The 27,927-nt window shown below is 42.2% G+C and overlaps 1 protein-coding gene across 1 annotated transcript in view; it reads left to right on the top strand.

The window, feature by feature from the left end:
• TRIO (trio Rho guanine nucleotide exchange factor) overlaps window positions 1-27,927 on the top strand; it is a 796,191-nt gene that overhangs the window by 487,973 nt on the left and 280,291 nt on the right. The window contains 4 exon segments of the mRNA XM_040431356.1: window positions 2,419-2,520; window positions 12,341-12,483; window positions 14,311-14,382; window positions 19,864-19,960. Of these exon segments, the coding sequence (XP_040287290.1) occupies window positions 2,419-2,520; window positions 12,341-12,483; window positions 14,311-14,382; window positions 19,864-19,960 (414 nt within the window).

Below are 27,927 nucleotides of genomic sequence, written 5' to 3'. Positions count from 1 at the left end.
TGCAGGAGGCCTAACTGTCACAGCTTCTAACAGGAGATATGGCTGGTGGCAGTTGAAGATTTAAAGTAGGCACATGCCACCCCCTTAGTGAGGTGTATGGAGAAATAATAAAAAGAACAAACAGCAGGTGGCGCTATACAGATATATTTTATTGAATAGCTAAGCAGCTATACTAAATTTTTTAATTACATGCAATTACAAAAGTATTGTAATGTACAATATTTTTTAAAGACTCGACCTCTTTAACCAATAAAAAGGTATCACATGTTCAGCATGAGCACTGAGTAATTCTCCTAGGACATGTGGTCAGTGTACTCTTCTTTCTTATTTTTTTTTGCCTGTATAGGAAACAGGGACGTGACGTGCGCACTCATAATTTTTTTTTTAAAAGGTATTCCAAGCTGTGTAATTTTAATATTTAATTTATACAATGAAAACCTATGGTTGAAATATGTCTCAGTATGTGGTGTACACAAAGACTTTTAGTGTAAACATAAAGCATTCATATGTCGCGTTATATGTTGTGTGATTTGAACTGTCATTCCTCTAAGCCCATAAAAAAAAATACGCTTTCCATAACTCCATGCTCAGTTATTAAGTAATTAGATTGTTTGCGTGGATTTTTTTCAGCTAATCACTCAAAATGGTAAACAGGTATCTTTTAGGTCCCTTTCACATCTTCATTGTGAAAAGAATTTTTTTCTGTTCTGATATAGGAACAGAGAAGCAGAAGAGCACATCAGACATATGCTAGACACTAATGGCGCTTGACAGATGTCCTTGACTTAAATGGGTCCATCGGGTTTCTAGTGTAGATTCTGGCTTTTTACTGGACAAAATGCTGTTTCATGCAGCATTTCTTTTTTTTTTTCTTTTTTTTTGCTGGAGTCTGCGATGAAAGCTCCTGCCAAAACTTTTACTGCAAATGTAAACCTAAAAAGTTATGAAATTAAATTTTCTGATCAATCTTTAGTTGTTATTATAACTATAATGTGTTGTGTCTAATGAAAACAAATGAATAGATGTTTTATTTTTTATTTTTTATTTATTTATTTATTTTTTTTGAAAAAGACATACAATTAGTACATAGACCAGTTCAAAACAGATCAATGTATATAGTATAACAATCATAAATATCCTTATAACCTCCCCCCCCCCCCCCCCCCCCCCCCCATTGGCTGTCGTTCCCCTCAATTCATTCAAATACAACAGACAATACATACATTAAAGATATCTACGTGGCCCTGCATGCCACTCTCCGCTTCCTTTCAATATCCTCATAGATTTTAATTTGTTGAAGGTAAAGATCCTACTTCCTAGAAGAGGGCTGAGAGACAGAGCCCCAGTACTTCACCAATATAGCCTTCGCCACCATCAAACCTCTCATCCAAATCCATCTAATCTGGGGGGGGACTTCCATTTCTGAGCCATAGTGACCAAAGATCACTATCAAGATCCCCGGGTTGTAGTTCATTGAGGATTCCTTTTGTAAAGCAAAGAAAACCTCATCCCAATATTTTCTTATCTTACTGCAACTCCAAAGCAAATGGACATAGTCCGCATTAACATATCCACATTTAGGGCAGCAACAGTCCCGGCCCCTATTTTGGGGGAATTTCCCTTGGATTTTGGGCGTGTAATACAACCTATGGAGGATCTTAAATTGAATTAGTCTATGTGCACTGGAGACTGTCGCCTTCCTCACGCTCCTATAGATAGTAGACCACTGCAAAGGAGGGCAATTCAACTCTTGCTCCCATTTGCTTGGGCTTTTAAAAGGCGTTACAGTTGCCAGTGCTATTCGGAGTTTAGTATATAGTCTAGATATTTTCACCTTCTGGGCGTCACAATAATCAAAAAAAATATTCTCTCGTGGAAAAATACGGCCCCTATTCCTAGAGGCTTCAAATACATGTTTCAAACGTGCATACATAAATATATCTAGTAGTGAATGTTGATTAAAACCGAATTCCAAAAGTGATTTAAACCGTCCTAAATAAAAAAGGTGAGACACCGTATAGATGCCCTTTCGTAACCAATAACCAAAATCTGTAATTTTGAGGAACTCCTCCAGCCCCCCGTTCCCCCACAGAGGGGTGAAGCCAAACGGACCGGAGACTTTAAGGATCTCCTTCAGCCTGTTCCATACCCTCTGTAGTGAGCAAGGGATCAGCAAGGACCTCCTCATTCCCATAATCCCAGTTTCCAAACATGCAAAAACATTCTCTATTGACCTGTCAGTGACTTTATTCAGGTATCGTGAAAGTAAACTCTCTTTCCAATAACAACAACGCTGGATCTGTGCACAAAAAAAATAACCTTGAAAAAAAGGTAGTGACAGCCCACCATCTACCTCCGACAAATGAATGAATAAATGTTTAGTTAAGTAATTATTTATTTTTTACACATTTTTTTTAGACTTCAGAATTAGGAGTCACAGAACATGTAGAAGGTGACCCTTGTAAATTCGCACTCTGGGTTGGCAGGACTCCATCATCGGACAACAAAATTGTTCTCAAGGTTAGTTGTGTGACGTTCACTTCTGTGCTTTCTGTATTACTAGAAGGTTTGCAAAGTAAACTTCAGCTAGTGGTTTACTTGAGCAATTGTTCGTGTTCTGTTTAGGCTTTACTACTGGTTTGAAGATGATCAAGATCTTCACTACTGGTTTGAAGATATTTTCATGGCATACATATTTATGGTCCTTGTGAATTCTAAGAGCCAGCTGGGCTTTTAACATGGCTTAATAGGAAGCCTGTAAAAATCCCATAGAGTGCAAGCATATACTAAGCGATTAAAGGATCTAAGGGGACTAAAAATGAAAGTTAAAAAATAAAGTTCTTAAAAAAATTAAAAACCCACAGATGTATAAAACAAATGCAGCCCTTTCACATCTAAAAATAAGAAAAATAAATATAATTTGAATTGCTGTATCCTAAAATGTAGCAAAAAAAAAAAGCTGATGACATTTTTTGATCACCTCAACCTCACAAGAAAATAGAATAAAAAGTGATCAAATGTTGTATGGTACCAAACTACAGCTTGCCCCCAAAAGACAAGCCCTCACACAGCTCTGTAGATGGAAATATAGAAAATGATTGGTTTCAGTAGTAAAATATAATAAAAAACTACACATCTTGTATCACTGTATTCATACTGACCCACAGCATACGGTCATCATGTCATTTCAGCAAGCAGTGAACGTTGTGAAAACAAAACCCAAAATATAATGTTTTTTTTCCTGATTTTCAATATAGTAGACTTTATCAAGGTGTGTAGGAAAAAATGAAAAAGGCTTAAATGAAAAATTGCCTGGTCCTGAAGGGATAAAAGGGATTGGCTACGTCTGTATAATAATTCTGAAATGGCCATACAGTGCAATGTGTGACAGAATAAAGCTTCAGCGTGCTTTTTTGGCACCTGAACTCCTGTTTGGAATTTCCTCACTACATGTCCGCTGCCTGTGTAAATATCGCAGTGCTTTGGCCACCACTAGTGTTGAGCGAACTTGTGTTTTAATTTCGGCGTCTAAAGTTTGGGTTCTGGTTATCGAAGAATCGCGTTATGGATTCCGCTACTACGGACCATAATGTAATTTAGAATCCATAACGCGATTCTTCGATAATCCGAACTTTAGACGCCAAACTTAAAACACTACTGCATCTTTTCCTATGCTGGTGCAGGGCAGCAATCAATCCAGCGTCTGTGCAGAAAAAGATGCAGTAGCCATGGACAGCAGAGTAAGGCCTCATGCACACGACCGTTTTTCTTTTGCAGTCCGCAAAAAAGGGTTCTGTTTTTCCGTGATCCGTGACCGTTTTTTCGTCCGTGGGCCTTCCTTGATTTTTGGAGGATCCACGGACATGAAAAAAAAATGTCGTTTTGGTGTCCGCCTGGCCGTGCTGCCTGGCAGCACCCGATCTTTTACAGGGGGCTGTGATCAGCACAATTACCATTCAGGTGCCGCACCTGAGGGGGTTAATTGTGCGTATCATAGCCCCCTGTAAGAGATCAGGGGCTGCCAGGCAGCAGGGGGCAGACCCCCCTCCCTCCCCAGTTTGAATATCATTGGTGGCCAGTGTGCGGCCCCCCCCCCTCCCTCCCTCTATTGTAATATCATTGGTGGCCAGTGTGCGGCCCCCCCCTCTATTGTAATATCATTGGTGGCCAGTGTGCGGCCTCCCCTCTCCCCCCGATCATTGGTGGCAGCGGAGATTCTGATTGGAGTCCCAGTTTAATCGCGCTGGGGCTCCGATCGGTAACCATGGCAACCAGGATGGTACTACAGGCCTGGTTGCCATGGTTACTTAGCAATATTACAATTTTAGAAGCATCATACTTACCTGCTGGCTGCTGCGCTGTCTGTGTCCGGCCGGGTTCTCCTCCTACTGGTTAGTGACAGATCATTAAGCAATGCGCCGCACAGACCTGTCACTTACCAGTAGGAGGAGCTCCCGGCCGGACACAGAGAGCGCAGCAGCCAGCAGGTAAGTATGATGCTTCTAATATTGTAATATTGCTAAGTAACCATGGCAACCAGGCCTGCAGTAGCGTCCTGGTTGCCATGGTTACCAATCGGTGCCCCAGAGCGATTAAACTGGGACTCCGATCGGAATCTCCGCTGCCACCAATGATCGGGGGGAGAGGGGAGGCCGCACACTGGCCACCAATGATCGGGGGGGGAGAGGGGAGGCCGCACACTGGCCACCAATGATATTAATACAATAGAGGGGGGCCGGGGGGGGGCGCACACTGGCCACCAATGATATTACAATAGAGGGAGGAGGGGGCGCACACTGGCCACAATGATATTCAAACTGGGGAGGGAGGGGGGTCTGCCCCCTGCTGCCTGGCAGCCCCTGATCTCTTACAAGGGGCTATGATATGCACAATTAACCCCTCAGGTGCAGCACCTGAGGGGTTAATTGTGCGGATCACTGCCCCCTGTAAGAGATCGGGTGCTGCCAGGCAGCAGGGGGCAGTCATGTACACAGTTCGTAGTATATTCTAACTAGAAGCGTCCCCATCACTATGGGAACGCCTATGTGTTAGAATATACTGTCGGATATGAGTTTTCACGAAGTGAAAACTCATCTCTGAAAAAGCTTTTATGCAGACAGATCTTCGGATCAGTCTGTATGAAAGTAACCTACGGCCACGGATCACGGACGCGGATGCCAATCTTGTGTGCATCCGTGTTCTTTCACGGACCCATTAACTTGAATGGGTCCGTGAGCCGTTGTCCGTCAAAAAAATAGGACAGGTCCTATTTTTTTGACGGACAGGAAACACGGATCACGGATGCGGCTGCAAAACGGTGCATTTTCCGATTTTTCCACTGACCCATTGAAAGTCAATTGGTCCGGCGAAGGAAAACGGCACAACGGCCACGTATGCACACAACGGTCGTGTGCATGAGGCCTAAGTGTTCACGTGATTAAATCACGTGACTGTCGCCACCAGAGACACAGCGGTTGTGGAACTGGAGTATTTACATAGGGAACGGATGGACAGCTGAGGATGTCTTAACAGTAATTAGGTGACATAAAAGCATGCTGTGGGTTTATTCTGCCACAGCATGCACTGTATGGCCTTTTCAGAAATATTCTTCTGAAGTGGCCAATGCCTCTAAGGGAGAGAGAAATTTTCTGCTCATCAAGCAAGCACTCATTGGGGCATTTAGGGGTGGGGATGGAATCATTGAGGTATTGCAAGGTGAAACAGCTAGCTGGGTGACAGAAATAGAGATAGATGGAAGAGTGGCAGGGGTCAATAGTCCTGATCTTGAACACCTTTTATTAAGTTGGGAGTTGGAGAATAAGGGAGATGTCAGTTCAGTAGGTCCTGCAGTAACTGGACACTTTCCTTACCAACAAGGGAAATTACTGCTCCAATAAGAAAGGGCATTTTAAAATTTTAAAGGCTAGACAAATCCTGCTTTTACCTGATTCACAGTGATAGACATTTCTTTTCGTTTGCTTCTGTCAAAGTGCTTTCATTTGTAGTACGGTAAATGAGGTTGACAGATCGAGAGGCTGGTGAGGACCCAATGAGTGTTATAATTATTATTTATATAGTGCCATCAGCTTGGCAACTCCATTTCCTGGTCTAATGAAAACAAGATTCATCAGAATAGGCCACCTTCTTCTAGATCCTCATATGCCCATTGTAGACCGTTTTAGCAGTAAGCTGGTGGTACTCTTGACTAGTCTAGGACTATGCAGCCCAATTCTCAGCAAGCTACAATGCCCTGTGTATTGATACCTTTCTGTTATAGCTATCATGGCTAGCATTAACTATTTATATATTTTTTATTTTTTTGGTATTAAAGGGCTTCGGTCAGCCCACTAAACCGTTTTTTTTTTTTTTGCTTAATAATACACTCGGCCGCTTCATCCTCAATTCGCCTGCGCCGATGACGTCACATCTACACCCGGCGCAGGCGCATTGAGGATGAAGCGGCCGAGTGAGTGGCCGCCTCTCAGTGCGCCTGCGCCGATTAAAGATAGGTACGGCCGCGGCGCAGGTGCCAGATATTGAATGAAAACAGGCAGGGCCAGCGGAGAAAGATCCCATCCGCTGGCCCTGTCAATCAACAAGCAGAGGGGGCGTCATTACCATCGGAGGATGCGGCTGCTACCAGCAAGTAGCCGCCCTACTTGCTGGTAGCAAGGTAATTTACATATTATTAAAATAGGGTTTTAGCAAATTCTACTGATCCAAAATTATTATTTTACTTATGTATGGATAAATCGCAGTGTAGGGGTTATTATTAAGCAAAAAAAAAACGGTTTAGTGGGCTGACAGAAGCCCTTTAACTTGTACTCTTCTGTGAATTTGTACAAGATAGGCAAGCCTTTGTTTCCCTCATGTGTCCAAGAGCCCTAGGCTCCAAGGCGGCCCATAGTACTAGGCTTTTCTGGTCTTCCTTTGGTTCAATTGGTGTTTTTAACATGTACAGAAAAAAAATTCTACTGTAAAATATACTGTAGTATTTACTGTGAACTTGAACTTTGCTATGCAGTTGATTAGCATTTCGTCTTTCCTTACTCCTTTTTTTTGAGCTCCAGCACAACAGACAACCATAATTCACACTCCTTAAACTGGTGGTACAGCTCCAGCAGTGGGCAGAGCCACGTTCACTATGTGCACTTTAAAGTCCATAAAGTACATAATTGTATTGTGTTATGTCTGTTAACCACTTACTTAGTGTACTTTGTTGCCATCTGGTGGCCATTGTTTTATTTGGTTTGTGTAACTTATCTATGGTTGTTTTTATGTCATTCATCTGGTAACTCCTCCCCTTCTGTGAGCACACTTCCTGTATTCTTTAGTGTTTCTTGTTTATCAGACATGTTTCACAGTGCTACAAAATTGATTTTCCTTTGACCTCTCATTTCTCAAGGTACATTCGATAACTTATCTAAAGGCATATGCCTTGCATCAAGCTCACTGGAATTCCACATGCCACTAATTTCACTAGGGGAATGATTATAGTGAGTTTACTAGAGACTTTCCTCATGTAAATCAGTGGCAGAATAGTCAAAGGAATCCTAAGTCTACATCATCTGCTTGCACATGCATAGTTTGTGAGCAAGCTGCAGTTCTATATTAGAGACAGTACCATTTCTGATCCGAAGCATAATAACATGTCAATAAAAAGACAGAAACTTCCAGTAAAGACAGAAACTTTCAAGTTGCACTGCTGGCACCCTTTCCAATCTACTACATGGATGTACCCACTAGGGTTGAGCAATATACCGGTGTCAGCGATATACCTCAATATTAAGAAACACACGATATAGCAATATCACAGTTTTCCGAATAACAGCTGTATTTTGTGACGTCATAAGATTGGTCACATGTGCGCTGACCGCTTTTAAATATGTGTCCGCCCACCCTTGCATTGTGCATATCAGTACCCACAAACACATTAGTGTCAGTAGCGGTCGCCACCGGCTCCTCCTTGCTCCCATATTCATGTTACCGCCCACTGACGTTGGAATCAGATAACGGCTGAGGCGAGCACACTGAAAAGTCTTTCCGACTCCCCGAGTTCGCCACTTCGGCTGACTCCTGGCCTGCAAGGAGTGAGCGAGACGAGATCCTAAACATAGAATTGAATAGAACCAGCCCGGGTGTCATACATAAAGGTGGTATGTCTGTCTATGTCTTCTGCAGCCCTGTGGCTTGGTCCTTCCTTCCTGGCTACAAGTTGCAGTCTGCACATTGATCTATAATAGCAGGCATTAGGGAATAATGAGTCGTCATGAGTCCCCCATACATGAGCAACAATGGCCACAAGACATCATTATACTGGGGGGAGGGGGCTTCAAAACCTGTTTGACCATATAGTATAATGTTTCCTTGCGGCTGCCCCCATACAGTATAATGTCTCCTTGTGGCCCTAAGTGTTTATTTTTCATTTAAACGGGTATTTATCGCGATATATATCATATGGCGATAAATTTCTTAATAACGTTATCGTGGGAATATTTTCGATATTGCCCAAACCTAGTACCCACACAGCAACACATACTGCCCCCTACTAGTGACAAGGTAACTTCCAGCCTCAAGTCAGCAGATCCTCCAGAGACTAAACCATGGTATAACCCTTACTCTGCATAATTTTGTCCTGATGTCCAGAGAACTTAAAGGGAATCTGTCACCTGGTTTTACCCTATAGAGCTGCAGACATGCACGGATAGATCTCCGCTAGCATGTCCGCAATATACCTGTCCCATAGCTCTGTGTGGTTTTATTTCGTTTAAAAAATGATTTTATAGATATGTAAATTAGCCAAGTAAGGTGCTCAAGGCGTGGTTACTTATGGTTAAGGAGCCCAGCCACGCCCCCTGTGAAGAAGCCCAGCCACTCCTGCATCCAGGAATCTCCTCCTTGCTCACAAAGTTACAGTGCCGTAATCTCGCGATGCATGAGCTAAATACATATCACTGGTTTATTCGCAGTCACTATATATGATTATAAAGAAACCAGTAATATGTATTAGCTTTCTTAGTATAGAAAACCACTCTATAGCCTGGCTCTAGCCTTTGTTATGGGTTAAATGAGGGAGAAAAAAAATATTACTGAAATAAAAAATCTAGAAGTCTCTCCTGGGATTTCAACTTCGAACATCTACAGTCGTGGCCAAAACTTTTGAGAATTACATAAATATTGCAAATCGGAAAAGTTGCTGCTTAAGTTTTTATAATAGCAATTTGCATATACTCCAGAATGTTATGAAGAGTGATCAGATGAATTGCATAGTCCTTTTTTACCATGAAAATTAACTTAATCCCCAAAAAAACTTTCCACTGCATTTCATTGCTGTCATTAAAGGACCTGCTGAGATCATTTCAGTAATCGTCTTGTTAACTCAGGTGAGAATGTTGACGAGCACAAGGCTGGAGATCATTATGTCAGGCTGATTGGGTTAAAATGGCAGACTTGACATGTTAAAAGGAGGGTGATGCTTGAAATCATTGTTCTTCCATTGTTAACCATGGTGACCTGCAAAGAAACGGGTCCAGCTATCATTGCGTTGCATAAAAATGGCTTCACAGGCAAGGATATTGTGGCTACTAAGATTGCACCTCAATCAACAATTTATAGGATCATCAAGAACTTCAAGGAAAGAGGTTCAATTCTTGTTAAGAAGGCTTCAGGGCGTCGAAGAAAGTCCAGCAACTGCCAGGATAGTCTCCTAAAGAGGATTCAGCTGCGCTATTGGAGTGCCACCAGTGCAGAGCTTGCTCAGGAATGGCAGCAGGCAGGTGTGAGCGCATCTGCACGCACAGCGAGGCGAAGACTTTTGGAAGACGGCCTGGTGTCAAGAAGGCCAGCAAAGAAGCCACTTGATTGATCTTCTGCAGAAAGTATGGTGAATGGACTGCTGAGGACTGGGGCAAAGTCATATTCTCTGATGAAGCCTCTTTCCGATTGTTTGGGGCATCTGGAAAAAGACTTGTCCGGAGAAGAGAAGGTGAGCGCTACCATCAGTCCTGTGTCATGCCAACAGTAAAGCATCCTGAGACCATTCATGTGTGGGGTTGCTTCTCATCCAAGGGAGTGGGCTCACTCACAATTTTGCCCAAAAACACAGCCATGAATAAAGAATGGTACCAAAACACCTTCCAACAGCAACTTCTTCCAACAATCCAGCAACAGTTTGGTGAAGAACAATGCATTTTCCAGCACGATGGAGCACCGTGCCATAAGGCAAAAGTGATAACTAAGTGGCTCGGGGACCAAAACGTTGACATTTTGGGTCCATGGCTTGGAAACTCCCCAGATCTTAATCCCATTGAGAACTTTCGGTCAATCCTCAAGAGGCGGGTGAACAAACAAAAACCCACTAATTCTGACAAACTCCAAGAAGTGATTATTAAAGAATGGGTTGCTATCAGTCAGGAATTGGCCCAGAAGTTGATTGAGAGCATGCCCAGTCGAATTGCAGAGGTCCTGAAAAAGAAGGGCCAACCCTGCAAATACTGACTCTTTGCATAAATGTCATGTAATTGTCGATAAAAGCCTTTGAAACGTATGAAGTGCGTGTAATTATATTTCACTACATCACAGAAACAACTGAAACAAAGATCTAAAAGCAGTTTAGCAGCAAACTTTGTGAAAACTAATATTTGTGTTATTCTCAAAACTTTTGGCCACGACTGTACATGCAAGGGTGATCACTTACCTCCAGGGTATAGCATATTAAGAAGAGTAATTTTCTATACTTTAAAAGTGAATAAATTACTGGTGTTTTTATAATCCTATATTGTGCCTGTGAATAAACTATTAGTATTGATTAGCTTTTTAAGCATAGAAAACATCTATTCTCAACATGGTAAGGCTATAGTAGATAGTGTATATTACATTTGCAAGCTAGAACACGGCTTTGCCCTCAGCATGCTGATGTATAGCCCTTTTAGTCAAGGAGACGGCCAAGGATTCAGCCCTGTCCCCAGGGCTTCAAAGTTTTAATTTGCATATGAATAAAAACATCAATATCTCTGCAGCTGTTTAAAGGGCTTCTGTCACCCCACTAAAGTCATTTTTTTTTTTTTGGGCTAGTTAAATTACTTATACTGCGATATATGAAAATATAATGGTCTTACTTACTTTGATTCAGCAGTTTCTTCTAAAAACAAAGTTTTATAATATGTAAATTAGGTCTCTACCAGCAAGTAGGGCGGCTAACTTGCTGGTAGCAGCTGCAGAAAACCGCCCCCTCGTCGTGTTGATTGACAGGGCCAGCTGGGATCTTCTCCTCCGGCCAGCCCTGTAGGCATTTGAAAAATCGCGCGCCTGTGTTCATTCGGCGCAGGCGCTCTGAGATGAGGAGGCTCGCCTCCTCAGAACTCCCTCAGTGCACCTGCGCCGATGACATCACCGAAATAGAAGACGTCATCGGCGCAGGCGCACTGAGGGAGTGCTGAGGAGGCGAGCCTCCTCATCTCAGAGTACCTGCGCCGAATGAACACAGGCGCGCGATTTTTGAAATGCCGACACGGCTGGCCGGAGGAGGAGATCTCGGCTTGCCCTGTCAATCAACACGACGAGGGGGCGGTTTTCTGCAGCTGCTACCAGCAAGTAGCCGCCCTACTTGCTGGTAGAGACCTAATTTACATATTATAAAACTTCGTTTTTAGAAGAAACTGCTGAATCAAAGTAAGTAAGACCATTATATTTTCATATATCGCAATATAAGTAATTTAACGAGCCCAAAAAAAAAAAAAAGACTTTAGTGGGGTGACAGAAGCCCTTTAACATACAGACAAAAGTAAGGTAACATAGTTTATAAGGCTAAAAAAAGACATCTGTCCATCCAGTTCAGCGTGTTATCCTGCAAGTTGATCCAGAGGAAGGCAAAAAAACAAAAACAAACTCTGAGGTAAAAGGCAATTTTCCTCACTTTAGGGGGGGAAAAAATTCCTTCCCGACTTCAATCAGGCAATCAGAATAACTCCCTGGTATTGTTTTAATAAGCATGATCAACCTTAACAGGCAGACTCCTGCAGTGTGGAGTTGAGAAAATCATAGTCTCCTTCTCTCTGCTTCCCTGTTCTGGTCCCCCGACCTTTAAAACTCTAGGTGGGAGGTGGCACGTGTGCTGCTGTAACAAATGACGTGTCCTTCAAATGGCACATTGCTGCTTTGATTTCTAAAGTATTGGAAATGTCACCACTGAGTCATTGGCTGCAGTGGTGCCCATGACCCCTTCTTATGGGATATTCGCTGAATAGAGCAAGGTGTTTTTTTCAACAAGTACAAGACACTATAGGTGTCTGTTAAAGTTTCAAAAGCTAGATAACTTATTTAGTTATTACATTATTTTCAGGGTTCCAGTATTGAGAACAAGCAAGACTGGATTAAGCATATACGAGAAGTTATACAAGACAGAACAATTCACTTGAGAGGTGCTTTGAAAGAACCTATTCATATACCCAAGACAGTATCAACAAAACAAAAATCTGTTAGACGGTAGGTGCTGAGATATTTTTGCACATTAACTAGATAGTTTTGTTTAAATAACATAATAAATTGTAAAGTTAATAGAATTGGTGTAAAAATGTCTGCTTAGAGTTGTATTCAGGCACTTGTTACAAATGCAGTGATTCGTAGCAGAGTCCAAGAAAATAAATAAAACTACCCATTACGTTACGGGGAATGTTAAAAAAACATACAATTCTAATTTATCCCATTTCTTATCCGTTATATGGTCACCGTCTGGTTTTTGAACATTTTGACTGCTAGTCTTCTGCATTTGATATTTTCACCGCTATTCAGTGGTGATCTGAATGTAATTACTTGATTGGTTGATTGTTGCTATGAGAGAGCAGGAATTATTCTGTATTTCTGGGGGTGGGGTTTGTCCATGTTCATATGTTAACATAGCTTCTAGACAAATGTTTTATGGGATGACCAATCAGTATTTCATCTGCTCCTTAGTGACCACCGATTTTTTTTTTTTTCAAAACCACATTCCAAGAGCTATAACTATTTTTGTATTTTCCTCAATGTACCTGTATGAGGGCTTATTTTCTGCAGGACAAGTTATTGTTTTTAATGCACCATTTTGGGTACATGTAATGATTTATTAAACCCATCTGTTTAGCTTAAACCCCCTTAGTTTATGTCAATAAAAAGGAGTATTAGTGGTCACTAAGGGGTTAAAGAGACCCTGTCACCACGAAATGCAATGCAATCTGTGGACAGCATGTTATAGAGCAAGAGCTGAGCAGACTGGTATATAGTTTTGTGGAAAAGATACAGTATAGCCTGTAATTTATAAATGTAAATCTTTTAAGACCACCCCCTCACTGACTGACAGCTATCTTTGTGCACACACATAGTGAATGCTATCAGTCACTGATATGACCTCCCCTATGTACAACTGAGATTTAAATGTATAAATTAAAAAAATTACTGAATCTTTTCCTACAAAATGTTCAGTCTGTTCAGTTTCTCCTGCTCTGACATGCTGCCTGCAGATTACAGTGCATTTTTTTGGGTTCCAGGTTCTCCTTAGAGGACCTTTCATCTGGCAAAACATTTTGAACTAAGTGTCATGATCTTTACATCGGCACCCAGGGATCTCACTGCACTTACTATTATCCCTGGGCGCCGATCCGTTCTCCTGCTATGCCCTCTGGTATGTTCGGTCACTTGGTTATAGTAGGCGGAGACTGCCCTTGTTCTCCTGGGCGTCTCCTTCTCCCAGGCTGTAGTGCTGGCCAATCGCAGCGCAGAGCTCACAGCCTGGGTTTTTTTTCTCCCAGGCTTTGAGCTCTGCACTGCAATTGGCCAGCGCTACAGCCTAGGAGAAGGAGACGCCCAGGAGAACAAGGGTAGTCTCCTCCTACTATAACCAAGTGCCCTAAGTCTCCGCCTACTATAACCAAGTGCCTGAAGATACTGGAGGGCATAGCAGGAGAACGGAGCGGCGCCCAAGGATAATAGTAAGTGCAGTGAGATCCCTGGGCGCTGCTGTACAGATCATGACACTTAGTTCACAATGTTTTGCCAGATGAAAGGTCCTCTTTAAGGCCATTCTAAAAAACATCTACCAGTTTTCATATATATTTTTTTGTTTTGAACTTAACATCAGTTTTTTATCATTTGCACATTTTGTTTAATATTTTCTTTAGGAATATATCAACATCCATTATCAGAAAGATATATGGAATAAAAAATTGTTAAAGGAAGAGTAGTAGATATTACAAGCGGTTGGGCATGTTTTCCATTGTGTCGTATTTCCAGTGTACAAATGCTTCACCATACTTTTTCTTCTGTTCTATGTTTTTTAAGGTGCAGCAGGGGAGAAGAAACAGGCGAGGGAAGCCTTGAACCTGGCCTTCATTCTGGCACAGGCACCAAAATGTATGTGGTAAAAGGTTTGAAAATCACAGACTGTTTTAATCTAGTCATAGTGGGCCTCAGTTATCAAAAGATATTTATAATAAATGACAGACTGGGTCTCCTAGGCAACTTCAGTGTAGCGCTGACCAGGGGCGGATTAAGTGCATGATAGGCCCGGGGCTGTCTAACCAACTTGCCCCCCCCCCCCCCCCCCCCCATTTTAGTTTAGTGGGTTTTTTTGTATGAAGAGGCTGCGGTGCTTCATGAGCGCCACAGTCTCTTCTTAGGCCATATGACATCTTCAGACCAAAAAAAAATACCCCAAATTGGGTCCTAAACTGAAAAATTTGGTCGCCAAATTTAAAATACATATAATTATAATAAAAAAGACATGGAGGAGAATACAGCACCACATACCTCTTACATCCAGTGACATCTCCTGTCATGTAGACCTTCTCTTTCCTCTTCTCCTCCATTTGACCCAGACCACCATGGCAAATTCTTTCAGCCGCATCTCGTCTCTACAGTTTGTAGAACAGACACGTTAGATTTCTCAATTCCTCCTCATCCTGGTGTCCCCACAGCGTCATCCTGCTGCCACTCCCAATACTGTGCCCGTTGTGCCCCCCAATGTCCAAGGTACTATACTGCTGAAAAAATAGTTACCCTAATAGACATAATTGGAGTCATTTATCAAACTGGTGTAAAGTAGAACTGGATTTCCAAAAGAGCTGTCAAATATGAAAGGTGGAATCTGATTGGTTGCTATGGGCAACTAAGCCAGTTCTACTTTACACCAGTTTGATAAATTACCCCAAATGTCCCTATAGTGTCCACAGCAATTATAATGTCCCCTAGAGACCCCCAGTAATAATAACACCCTATATCGTGCTCCAGGTAATAATCCCTGTATAGTGTCCCCAAAAATAATAGAATTGCCCCTACAGTGCCTCCCCAATAGCAACACCCCCATATAGTAATTTCCACCACACTGCCCCCACATAGTAATTCCCCCATTGTAATTTGCCCCCACACAGTAATTTCCCCCAAACTGCCCCATATAGGACTTTGACCCCACACAGTAATTTGCCCCACACTGCCCCTACATAGTAATTTCCCCCACATAGTAATTTGCCCCCACATAGTAATTTGCACCCACACTGCCCCCACATAGTAATTTCCACCACACTGCCCCCACATAGAAATTACCCCCACACAATAGTTTCCCCCCACACTGCCCCCACATAGTAATTTGCCCCAACATAGTAATTTGCCCCCACATAGTAATTTCCACTACACTGCCCCCACATAGAAATTACCCCACACTGCCCCCACACAATAGTTTCCCCCACATAGTAATTTGTCCCCACATAGCAATTTCCCCACACTGCCCCCCACATAGAAATTACCCCACACTGCCCCCCACATAGCAATTTCCCCCACACTGTCCCCACACAATAGTTTCCCCCACATAGTAGTCCCTCCCATAATAATTTGGCCCCACACAGCCCCATATAGTAATTACCCCACACAATAGTTTCCACCACACTGCCCCCATATAGTAATTTGCCCCCACATAGTAGTCCCTCCCATAATAATTTGCCCCCACACTGCCCCCACATAGTAATTTGCCCCCACACTGCCCCCACATAGTAATTTGCCCCCACATAGTAATTTGCCCCCACACTGCCCCATATAGTAATTTGCCCCCACATAGTAATTTGCCCTCACACTGCCCCATATAGTAATTTGCCCCCACATAGTAGTCCGGCTCCCATAATAATTTGCCCCCACATAGTAGTCCCTCCCATAAAAATTTAGCCCCACACAGCCCCACATTCCCCCTCCCATGTACTCGAGGTCCCTTCCCTAATATGTCCTCCTCTGTGCCTCGTCCCCCACATGTCCCCCAAAGTAGGCACATGAAATAAAAAATATTAAAATTGGAAAAAAAAATTAAAAGCTAAATACTTACCGTCCAGGGCCAGGCACTTGATCGCAGACGAAGGCGGGATGAGGCAGGCACACGTCAATGTGCTGTGTCCCGACACAGGCGCGTGATGACGTCATCACGCACGCCTGCGCCGGGATTTAACTACCGCATAGGCCTCAGGCCTACTAGGCCTGAAGCCTATGGCGGTGATAGGCGACGGGACAGGGAGCTATGCGCAGGGCCGGACTGGGGATAAAAAACCAGCCCTGGAAAAAGTTGCATACCAGCCCCACAGCATTGTGTCCTTATTAACTTGTTTTTTAAAAGGCGAAAGCATTCATTTTAAAACACGTGTGTAAACACAAATATGAATTTTGCCCCACAATAGCTCTTTTGTAGAACCCCCATTGTTTATATTATCACAGTAGACCAGCTTTTCCCAAACAGGATGCGATAACGATATGCGATGCGATATTTTAAGGGACTTGTGGTAGAGGTCTATTTGCAGTGTTATGGGGGATCTGTGGATGGCGCTGTTATGGGGGATCTGTGATGACACTGTTATCGAGGGGATCTGTGGATGACACTGTTATGGAGGGGATCTATGGATGACACTGTTATGGAGGGGATCTGTGGATGGCACTGTTATGGGGGATCTGTGGATAGCACTGTTATGGAGGGGATCTATGGATGGCACTGTTAAGGAGGGGATCTATGGATGGCACTTTATGGAGGGGATCTGTGGATGACACTTATGGAGGGGATCTGTGGATGGCACTGTTATGGGGGATCTGTGGATGGCACTGTTATGGGGGATCTGTGGATGGCACTGTTATGGAGATCTGTGGATGGCACTGTTATGGGGGACCTATGGATGATGCACTGTTATAGGGGATGTGTGATATGACACATAGGGCCATGAGGGGGCCTGCATAAGATGCTATATGTGTGAATGACACACATATAGCATATTTTGCTGGCCCCTCTCATGGCCCTATGTGTCACAGCATTACTTTATTAATGTCCCCTCGTGTCCTAAACCACGCACATAACTGTCTTTGTATGCAAAGTCTTTCTTTACTGCTGAAACAATCGCTCTCCTATTGAAACTCCTATTGATATTGAAAATCACCAGCCTCTGTACTCAGCCTCCTACCTGACACACAGCCCTGAACAGCCGGATGACAGCTCTGCACAAGCAGCAGCTAGCAGGCTAAAGGAACTTCCGTGATGTCATGATCATGTGATCAGTCACATGTGTGGGAGGAGTCAGGCTCCGGGCAATGTCTGTGCTGGAGCCTGCTGTTGGGGGCGGGGCCGGGGGATGGGCTCCTCTCTCTGTCTGTCAGTCACTCTGTGTAATATACTGCACCAGCCAAGGAGCCTCCTCGCTGTCAGCATGGCCGGCAGTATGTGGGCGTTCGGGTCGGCGCTGGGCCCGGGGCTGCCGACCCGAACGTCCCTATTGTAATCCGCCACTGGCGCTGACAGACAATGCATTACAATACATGATGTATTGTAGAGGGGATCACAACCCCCCAAAACCTTTCCCATAATAAAACACATATAAAGTTTGTAAAAACTTTCAAAAAAATCACATAATCCACCCCGTCAGAAGAATGCCTTAAAAATGTTTTAATGAGAACTGTGCCAAAAAAACAACAACAAATTTTTGTCACCTTACATCGCAAAAAGTGTAATACCAAACATCGTATGTACCCCAATATAGTACCAATCAAACAGTCATCTGATCCCACAAAAAAATCCCCTACATAAGACAATCGCCTAAAAATTATGGCTTTCAGAAATGGAGACACAAAAACATAATTTTTTTCAAAATTGCTTTTATTGTGTGAAACTGAAATATATATTTTTTTTTAAAAGTAGACAAACAACCTGCTCTATAAGAATATCACATGATCTTCCCCCACAGGTGAACCACGTAAAAATATAAAAATAAAACCTGTACCAAAAAAGCTATTTTTTTGGTCACCTTACATCACTAAGTGTAATATCAAGCAATCACAAAAATTGTAAGTCAATCATACCTTCATCTCATCTTTATCTCTGACGATTTATGGTAGAATGTTGATTTATAGTAACTGTAGTCATACATATTGGTTCAACAAGTGTTGAATAATTGTCTGGTGAATGGTGGTTGATTGTACTGCAGACACAGCAATAGTTTTAGTTGGTGTTGGCAGTCCCAGTAGTTCAAATGTGTACATGTATTTCACTGACTTTGGGCAAAGGTCAGAGGATTTTTCTGGGAACATTCAGAGAAAGATCTTTCGTAGATTAGCAAGTTCAGAGAAAGACCTTTTGTGGAATAGCGACTTTTTGACAAAAATTTTATAGATGGCCAGCTTCTTATCATATAATGGTATTCTGTCATTGGTTGACTAAAATGTTTGTTATTAATATTTGCCTGGTATTGGTTTAAATTATACATTTTGAATATTAAACTAGTGTTTATGGTCAACTTAAAGAGGACCTTTCATCGTAAGATAACTATCGGGCTGTGTAGAGCGGTGCCCCAGGATCTTTCTGCACTTACTATTATTCCGGGGGCGCCGCTCCGTTCTCCTGCTATGTCCCCCGGTATTTTCGCTGAGTTGGTTAAACTGGGAGGAGCCTGCCCTTTTTCTCCTGGGCGTCTCCTTCTCCCAGGCTGTAGCGCTGGCCAATCGCAGCGCAGAGCTCACAGCTTGGGAGAAAGAGATGCCCAGAAGAAAAAGGGCAGGGTCCTCCCAGTATAACCAAATAAGCAAAAATATCGGGGGACATAGCAGGAGAACGGAGCGGCGCCCCGGAATAATAGTAAGTGCAGTATGATCCTGGGGCGCCGCTCTACACAGCCCAATAGTTATCTTACGATGAAAGGTCCTCTTTAAGTTGACCATAACCATCTGGCTGTTTATCTTACAATGTTTGGACCGATGAAAGGTCCTCTTTAAATAGTTTCTCTGTTTTCTTCGTGAACTTGTTTTTTACTGCCCAGAGTACTCGAAACATGGATATTTTTGCCCCGTTTTTCATGTCAGCTCTTTCCTTCTATTTTCTCAACTTCACTGCATCCTGGCAAGATGTTTACAGGCATACCTTTCTGTTCTCATCAGCTTTCTGTTTGATTTTCTGACCAAACCCAGCATCCTTTATTATCTGGCTAGTAATAATCTTTTGTGTATGTTACAGAGTGCCACATTTCCACTAGTTTCCACTGCTTTTAAAATACAATAGCTAAAATTTGAATTTCATATTATAGACACTATACCTAAGGTCTGGAGATGACCACACGCATAATGATCAATAATTAAAATTGACCCTTTTCTTTGAGAATACCACAAATCTAGAAGGACATTTGTCTCTGCAATATGGATAGTCTACTGAAAAGAAGTTTCAACAGGATATTTGTCAGGTCACCAAAAGCAATATGCATATAATCACTTGGGGCGATTTTATTAAATAGGATGGGATATGTACTCAAAACATATTGTTTCATTAATGTTTTTTGGCTGCTCCTAGATCTTTGAGCAGACTGTTACATACCAATATTTTCTGAATTGCAGAGATCCTGAAGACTTTGACAGTCAAGGAGATGGCAGTCAACCTGATACAATATCAATTGCATCCAGAACATCACAAAATACATTAGACAGTGATAAGGTAAGCAATTATATAAGCCTTACTACAACACTCACCTGCTGGTCGAAATCAAAGGGCTCCACACTGCAAACAATGAAGGTTACTTTGTGTGGCATTACTTGGTGGGTGCCATAAAGCCCATCCAAAGAAGCAGCCTTAAAGGGAGTCTGTCACCTACTTTTAGCGTTCTAAACCGCTCATATCGCTTTATTGCGCAGTTCCCCCTCATTAAAACAGTATCTTTATTGTATTTGTCCCAGGTAGAGAAGCTGTAAAAACTAGTTTATAACGATATGTTAGTTAGGTCTCGCAAGTGCTCAGGGGTTGCTTTATGGCAGCAAGTGCCCAGGCCCCACGCCAATGTGACGGCCTAACCACTCCCTCTTCAGTCCTATGGCCTGCCCTGCAGGGCGGGCCAGGGGACTGCAATGGGAGTGGTTAGGCCGTCACATTGCCGAGGGGCAGGGCACTTACGAAACCTAATTATATCACTGCAAACTTGTTTTTTACAGCTTCTCTACGTTTAACATATACAATAAAGATATTGTTTAAATAAGGGGTAAATGTACAATAACGCGATATGAACGGTCTAGAATGCTAAAAGTAGGTGACACTCTTTTTAACCTCTGTGGTGTAGTACATACTAGCTACCTTAATGAAAGATTAAGTAAAACTTGTAATTTATACATATAAATATTTGCTATTTTTTCTTTCTTGATGGGAGAGATGTTATCAGTGACCAACAGCATTCTTTGTATACGTACCTACACATAGAATGCTGTTATCACTCATAACATCTTCCATATGAACAATGAAGTCAGAAATGGCAGAGATTTAAATGTGTACAAGTTTTACTCAATCTTTTCCCTCTATCTATCTATCTATCTATCTATCTATCTATCTATCTATCTATCTATCTATCTATCTATCTATCGCCTAACCCTGTCAATCAAAGTTCAGTGGGGGCAGCAGTGGCAGAGAAAGCAGAACCTCTAGGTGTAATGACAACGTCCCCGTTGCTCCTAGAGGCTCATTTGCACATATTTAAAAACAAAAATTTTCTCAGTATTGTGGGCACAGATGAACATGAAACCAACACAGATACCTTCAGCTGCCAAGTGCACTTGTAACAGGTCAGCCAGTTTAATAGGTGCAAATCTGCTGATAGATGCCATTTAACAAAATGGCCACCGTGCGCACATAATTATGATTTTCTGCAGTCTTTACCTTTGGGAATGTATCCCCAGAATGTTTGTGATACCGCTGGTGTTTTAGGATCGGCCACGCAAACATATACAAGATGCTTCAGACACAGCAACAGAAGGTTAGTGATATAAACCTTTATGGTGGGAGGTGCACAGTGGAGGAGGGGAGTCTGACGAGTACTGTAAGTGATGGCTGGCTGGTTAGAACTTTTGTATACTGAGGTCTTGGTGCTACTGATAATGTGGGGGACAGGCAGAACCTTTGCACACTTCATTAACTCTCAGACTCTGTTGTACTATTGAGCTATATGACACACTGGTATGAATGCAGGGGAAGAGGGCAGAGGAAGAGGTTTGTCATTGGATTCGTTTCTGCCTTCATATTCACTGCACAGCCTGAATACACTGGGACTATAATATAACTCTGCATTACTACACTCCCGAAAAATGAACAAGAATGCCTAAAAGGAGTTATGCCCCCAATGTATGATATTTATCGGTAGGATATGCCCCCAATGTCTGATGGGTATGGTCCCAGACGTCTCTAAAACAGAGCCCGCAAACAGAAGGACAGCAGACCGTGCATGCGTTGTCGCACTCCATTCAATTCTATGGAACTGCCGAAAATGGTCAGCCTCATAGAAGTGCATGGAGCAGTGACCTCACTTGGCTATTTTCGGCAATCCCATAGAAATGAATAGGGGGCGGTCACACATGCATGGTCCACTCGCCTTCTGTTTGCAGGCTCCATTTTACAGATAGGTACCAGTTCCACCTCAGACATTCGGACATATCTTAGCGATGTTCCCCTAATGTATGAGATGGCACAACCCCTTCAAGATAAAAAGTCTATTTTACATTATGGCAGTACTGGAGGGTGTTGCGTGTAGTGGTCGAAGTTCGAGGATTCTTACCTTACATCCCTACAGATGCTTCAGACTTTTTTTTTTGTCTGACATCACTGTTGTTGCTTTTGTCTGATTGCACGGTTTTTCCTCTTTTATGGTGCACCATTTATGCAATTAATGGACATTGAAAAGGTCCGAATAGTGGGATTTCGAGAAGCTGGATGGTCCCCCCCATCAAATCTTAGAGTTGAGTAGCACATCAATAGTGTCAACAATGGCCAGAGGAGGGCACTCACAACATGTAGAGAGGGTTCTTTATGGTCAAGACAGATACAGATGCATGCTAAGATTACCATATAAGAATAGCTGCTCCATCTCCAAGGACAACATTAGGAATTAGTTCTGCAGCAGCCCCTGTAGTGACCATGTGGACCATAAAAAGTAGTCTACTTGAGACAGGATTTCATTCATGCACTCCACTTTCTTATTCGTCAAAGATTTCTCATCTAAGTGCCTGAACTGGTGCCACCAGAGAGCCAATTGGAGGTACGAATGGCAAACGGTAGTGTTCAGTGATGAAAACAGGTTTCTTCCTTTGTACTAATGATGGCTGCATCAGGGTCCACGGGAGGGTTGGACAGCACCTGCAGTTTTCCCACAAGTTTTTTGCAGACCCGCAAGTAAAAGGATTCTCAGTATTTTATTCTACTTACAAAATCTGTTTTTTTGACATCGCACATAAAAAAAAAAAAGTAGTATTCCTTCCCGACGCAGGTTTTGCTACCTGCTTCGTCTGGGGCATCACCTTTTTTGCTTTCATTAGGGTGGCATTTATTACTCCATCACACTGATCACATGTTCGCATCTACTTCCCAACCCCCAGTTGATCGAGGATTGGTTATCGATACCTTATTGGCATTTTAACAATTTCTGTATATTTTTTAAACCACAATCTCTTATATTTTATTAATAGCGGCGAATATTTAAAACTAAAAATATAAAAAAATATAAAACTTTACAATGCTCATTCTCTAAAACAGTTATTGAAATGCACGCTTGTTTACTCTGTCTGTCCTTTTGGATCTTATACAGGATCTCCTTTACACACTAAGGTTTAGGCATCTTACAACAAAACTAATTTATATCCTTCTATGGCATATTAAGACGCATTTATATCCTCTCGAGATTTAAACTTTCACTCGGAGGAGCGCCGTATTCCATCTAATAATCGGTCCGATGTTCACTACAGAAGTTGGTATACGAAAAATAGGAGGGATACATCACGGTATGTATCTCATTCCTTCCGCACATACAGTCATTCATAAGACTAGCTTGAACCAAAGGAAGAAACAGATACCCGTGCGCACCCTCCACTGTGTACCGTATATCCTCTAATAGATCCTACCTCTCTTCAGATGTACTCCGGGAGAGCACAGATGCCACTCACAAAGGCATACATGCCCAGAATGGCAATACCAAGGCAAGCGCCAGATTTTGCCAATCCCTACCTCATTAATATAATTGTCATCCTGATTCAATGTTATGTTTAATAGGCCCCTATGAAAAATGTTTTTATTATTTTATTAACGATTAGTATAGTGTTATCCTTAGGGGACATATGTAAATATTTTATCCATCACCTACATAATATTCTCTCATAGGAGTTATTTATGTTCTGGAGTTCCCGTGTAAACTCCAATATGTGGACAGAACAATAAGAAAATTAAAAGTAAAGATAAGTGAACACATTAGAAACATCAAAAAAGGTTTAGAAACTGTGTTCCTGCACATTTTAAACAAATGCATAAAAAAAATCCAGCAGGTCTGAAATTTATGGGTGTAGAAGTTGTGCATAAAAAATGGAGAGGAGGGGATCCAGTGAAACAGATAAATAAAAGGGAAGTGGAATGGTTATACAACATGAGTACATTGCAGCCTGCGGGCTTGAATATTGAGTGGGATAATAAAACTGCATGTATGATATACTATAGAGATACCTCCATTAAGTATGAAAGGAATATTATGTAGGTGATGGATAAAATATCTACATATGTGCCCCAAGGATGCCTCTTTAAAATCGTTAATAAAATAATATTATTTTTTTTCATAGGGGCCTATTAAAGATAACATTGAATCAGGATGACAGTTATATTAATGAGGTAGAGATTGGTAGAATCTGGCAAAAAAACTAACTTGAATGTTCAATACTAATTAGATACTCATGTAGAAAATTCCTGCTATATATCAAAGGAGTCACAGAAAGCTAGGAATTAAAACTTAAATTTTAATCACCACATTAATATGAAATCACTTCATATACCTCCAAAGTGTAACAAACATTGATCATGATAGAGGGGAGGGCGGGTAATGTGCGCTAGGGGGGGAAAAAAATCCCTAATATGTCCCTAACTAATGCCTCAACCACAGGAACACCCTGATGGTGGGTGGCCTGTGGTCCCGTGCCTTGCCCTATCTCACCCTCGCAATACCCTAAACGCGTTTCCCCAGTAACTGGTTCATCAGGGGAAAAAATGGGGCAAAAAGTGAAAGTACTAAACAAATTGGTCCAAAAAAATAATACACACTAACAAACCATAAAAAGCTAACGATACAGTTAAATCTGGTTGGTAATACATTAAATATCCGAACCATCTATTTGCACGCACACCAATCAATACACGTGATCAGGACTAAAACTCAACAAACATTGATTGTAACAGTTCCCAATCTGATAGAAAAATGTGTAATAACCCAGTAGACCGTGTAGATGTTAATCCATAGGCAGTTAATACGCATCCGTGAGACAATCTATTGATAGTTTGACATCAATACTCAAAACTATACACATAGAAATGATAGATGGTGCAAGACAAATGGAGAAACCCTCAGGTATAGATGTATACAGTGCCAGATTACCTGAGGTATGGTCAAGAAAGCCTCAATCAATTAAGCCCGGTATATAATTAAGCAGGGTACATACTGGTATATTTGATTCATAGCTCAAGACAAATAAAAAGGTGTAGCCTGAAAGCCCGGTATATACAAACCGGATTCTAAAAAAGTTGGGACACTATACAAATCGTGAATAAAAACTGAATGCAATGATGTGGAGGTGCCAACTTCTAATATTTTATTCAGAATAGAACATAAATCACGGAACAAAAGTTTAAACTGAGAAAATGTACCATTTTAAGGGAAAAATATGTTGAATCAGAATTTCATGGTGTCAACAAATCCCCAAAAAGTTGGGACAAGGCCATTTTCACCACTGTGTGGCATCTCCCCTTCTTCTTACAACACTCAACAGACGTCTGGGGACCGAGGAGACCAGTTTCTCAAGTTTAGAAATAGGAATGCTCTCCCATTCTTGTCTAATACAGGCCTCTAACTGTTCAATCGTCTTAGGCCTTCTTTGTTGCACCTTCCTCTTTATGATGCGCCAAATGTTCACTATAGGTGAAAGATCTGGACTGCAGACTGGCCATTTCAGTACCCGGATCCTTCTCCTACGCAGCCATGATGTTGTGATTGATGCAGAATGTGGTCTGGCATTATCTTGTTGAAAAATGCAGGGTCTTCCCTGAAAGAGATGAGGTCTGGATGGGAGCATATGTTGTTCTAGAACCTGAATATATTTTTCTGCATTGATGGTGCCTTTCCAGACATGCAAGCTGCCCATGCCACACGCACTCATGCAACCCCATACCTCAGAGATGCAGGTTCTGAACTGAGCGTTGATAACAACTTGGGTTGTCCTTGTCCTCTTTGGTCCGGATGACATGGCGTCCCAGATTTCCAAAAAGAACTTTGAATCGTGACTCGTCTGACCACAGAACAGTCTTCCATTTTGCCACACTCCATTTTAAATGATCCCTGGCCCAGTGAAAACGCCTGAGCTTGTGGATCTTGCTTAGAAATGGCTTCTTCTTTGCACTGTAGAGTTTCAGCTGGCAACGGCGGATGGCACGGTGGATTGTGTTCACTGACAATGGTTTCTGGAAGTATTCCTGAGCCCATTCTGTGATTTCCTTTACAGTAGCATTCCTGTTTGTGGTGCAGTGTCGTTTAAGGGCCCGGAGATTACGGGCATCCAGTATGGTTTTACGGCCTTGACCCTTACGCACAGAGATTGTTCCAGATTCTCTAAATCTTCGGATGATGTTATGCACAGTTGATGATGATAGATGCAAAGTCTCTTTGCAATTTTTCGCTGGGTAAACACCTTTCTGATTATTGCTCCACAATCTTTCTGCGCAACATTGTGGGAATTGGTGATCCTCTTACCCATCTTGGCTTCTGAGAGACACTGCCACTCTGAGAAGCTCTTTTTATACCCCAATCATGTTGCCAATTGACCTAATTAGTGTTAATTGGTCTTCCAGCTCTTCGCTATGCTCAAATTTACTTTTTCCAGCCTCTTATTGCTACTTGTCCCAACTTTTTGGGGATTTCTTGACACCGTGAAATTTTGAAGCAACATATTTTTCCTTTAAAATGATACATTTACTCGGATTAAACGTTTGATCTGTCATCTACGTTCTATTACAATAAAATATTGGACATTTGCATCTCCACTCATTGCATTCAGTTTATATTCACAATTTGTTAGTGTCCCAACTTTTTGGGAATCCGGTTTGTATATTTTGCCTCAATACTTATATATAGATGAAGCCCGGTATATAATTAAGCTGGGTACATATATTTGATTCATGGCTCAGGACAAATAAAGAGATGTAGCCTCAGAGCCCGGTATATATCTCTGCTCAATACATATATACAGTATAGATGAAGCCCGGTGCATATCTAAGCTCGGTACATGTATTCAATTGCTGGCCCTTAAAGGGGTTGGCACATCCATAAGTATATAAAACAATAAAGTGCCCCAGACAATAACTAAGCCAAGAGGAATTTGTATCATGATAGATATACTGTATATATATCATTTTTCTACTGCATTCGGCATAGCATGCTCCCATTAATGAGAGGCTAGTGTGGGCGGAGCAGCTGCAAAGTAAAAGTAAAAATCCCAGCATGCATCACAGCAAAGCGTCTCCAGGGGAGCAGTCACATGACATCTCTGCCTACTTGTGATACCATAGTGACAACAGCACATTAGGTGTCATTTCATCAGTGCTTTATCATACCTAACTTTAGAATAGAAGGAAGAGGGACACTACGTGCCCAAGGCTACTTTCACACTTGCGTTTTTGCGGATCCGTCCTGGATCTGCAAAAACGGTTCTGTTACCATAATATAACCGCATGCATCCGTCATAAACGGATCCATTTGTATTAGGTCTTCTATAACCATAACAGATCCATCTTGAACACCATTGAAAGTGAATGGGGGACAGATCCATTTTCTATTGTGCCAGAGAAAACGGATCCGTCCTGGCACACAATGTAAGTCAATGGAGACGGATCAGTTTTCTCTGGCACAATAGAAAATGGATCCGTCCCCCATTCACTTTCAATGGTGTTCAAGATGGATCCGTTATGGTTATAGAAGACCTAATACAAATGGATCCGTTTATGACGGATGCATGCGGTTATATTATGGTAACAGAACCGTTTTTGCAGATCCATGACGGATCCGCAAAAACACAAGTGTGAAAGTAGCCTTGGGCACGTTTGGCTCAGTTTCATCAGGCAGACAGCGTTTTGGTGTCCGCCTCCAAAGCGGAATAGTGACTGATCGGAGGCCAACCGATGCATTCTGAGTGGATCCTTTTCCATTCAGAATGCATTAGGGCAAAACTGATCCATTTTCGACATACCTCCCCCGTACCAGGACCGCCACTGAAATCCGGGACTGTCCTGCCGGATACTGGAAAGGAGGTATGGCTTTAGGCCTCATGCACATGACCATAGCCTGCCTGTGCCTGTATTGTGGCCAGCGAACAGGGGGTCTGCAATATACGGTGTGGTCTGGAATG

The sequence above is a fragment of the Bufo bufo genome, chromosome 5, assembly GCF_905171765.1.
Source record: "Bufo bufo chromosome 5, aBufBuf1.1, whole genome shotgun sequence".
Taxonomy (NCBI): domain Eukaryota; kingdom Metazoa; phylum Chordata; class Amphibia; order Anura; family Bufonidae; genus Bufo; species Bufo bufo.
Note: the sequence above shows the minus strand (reverse complement) of the source record. Positions and strands in the feature narration are given on the sequence as shown.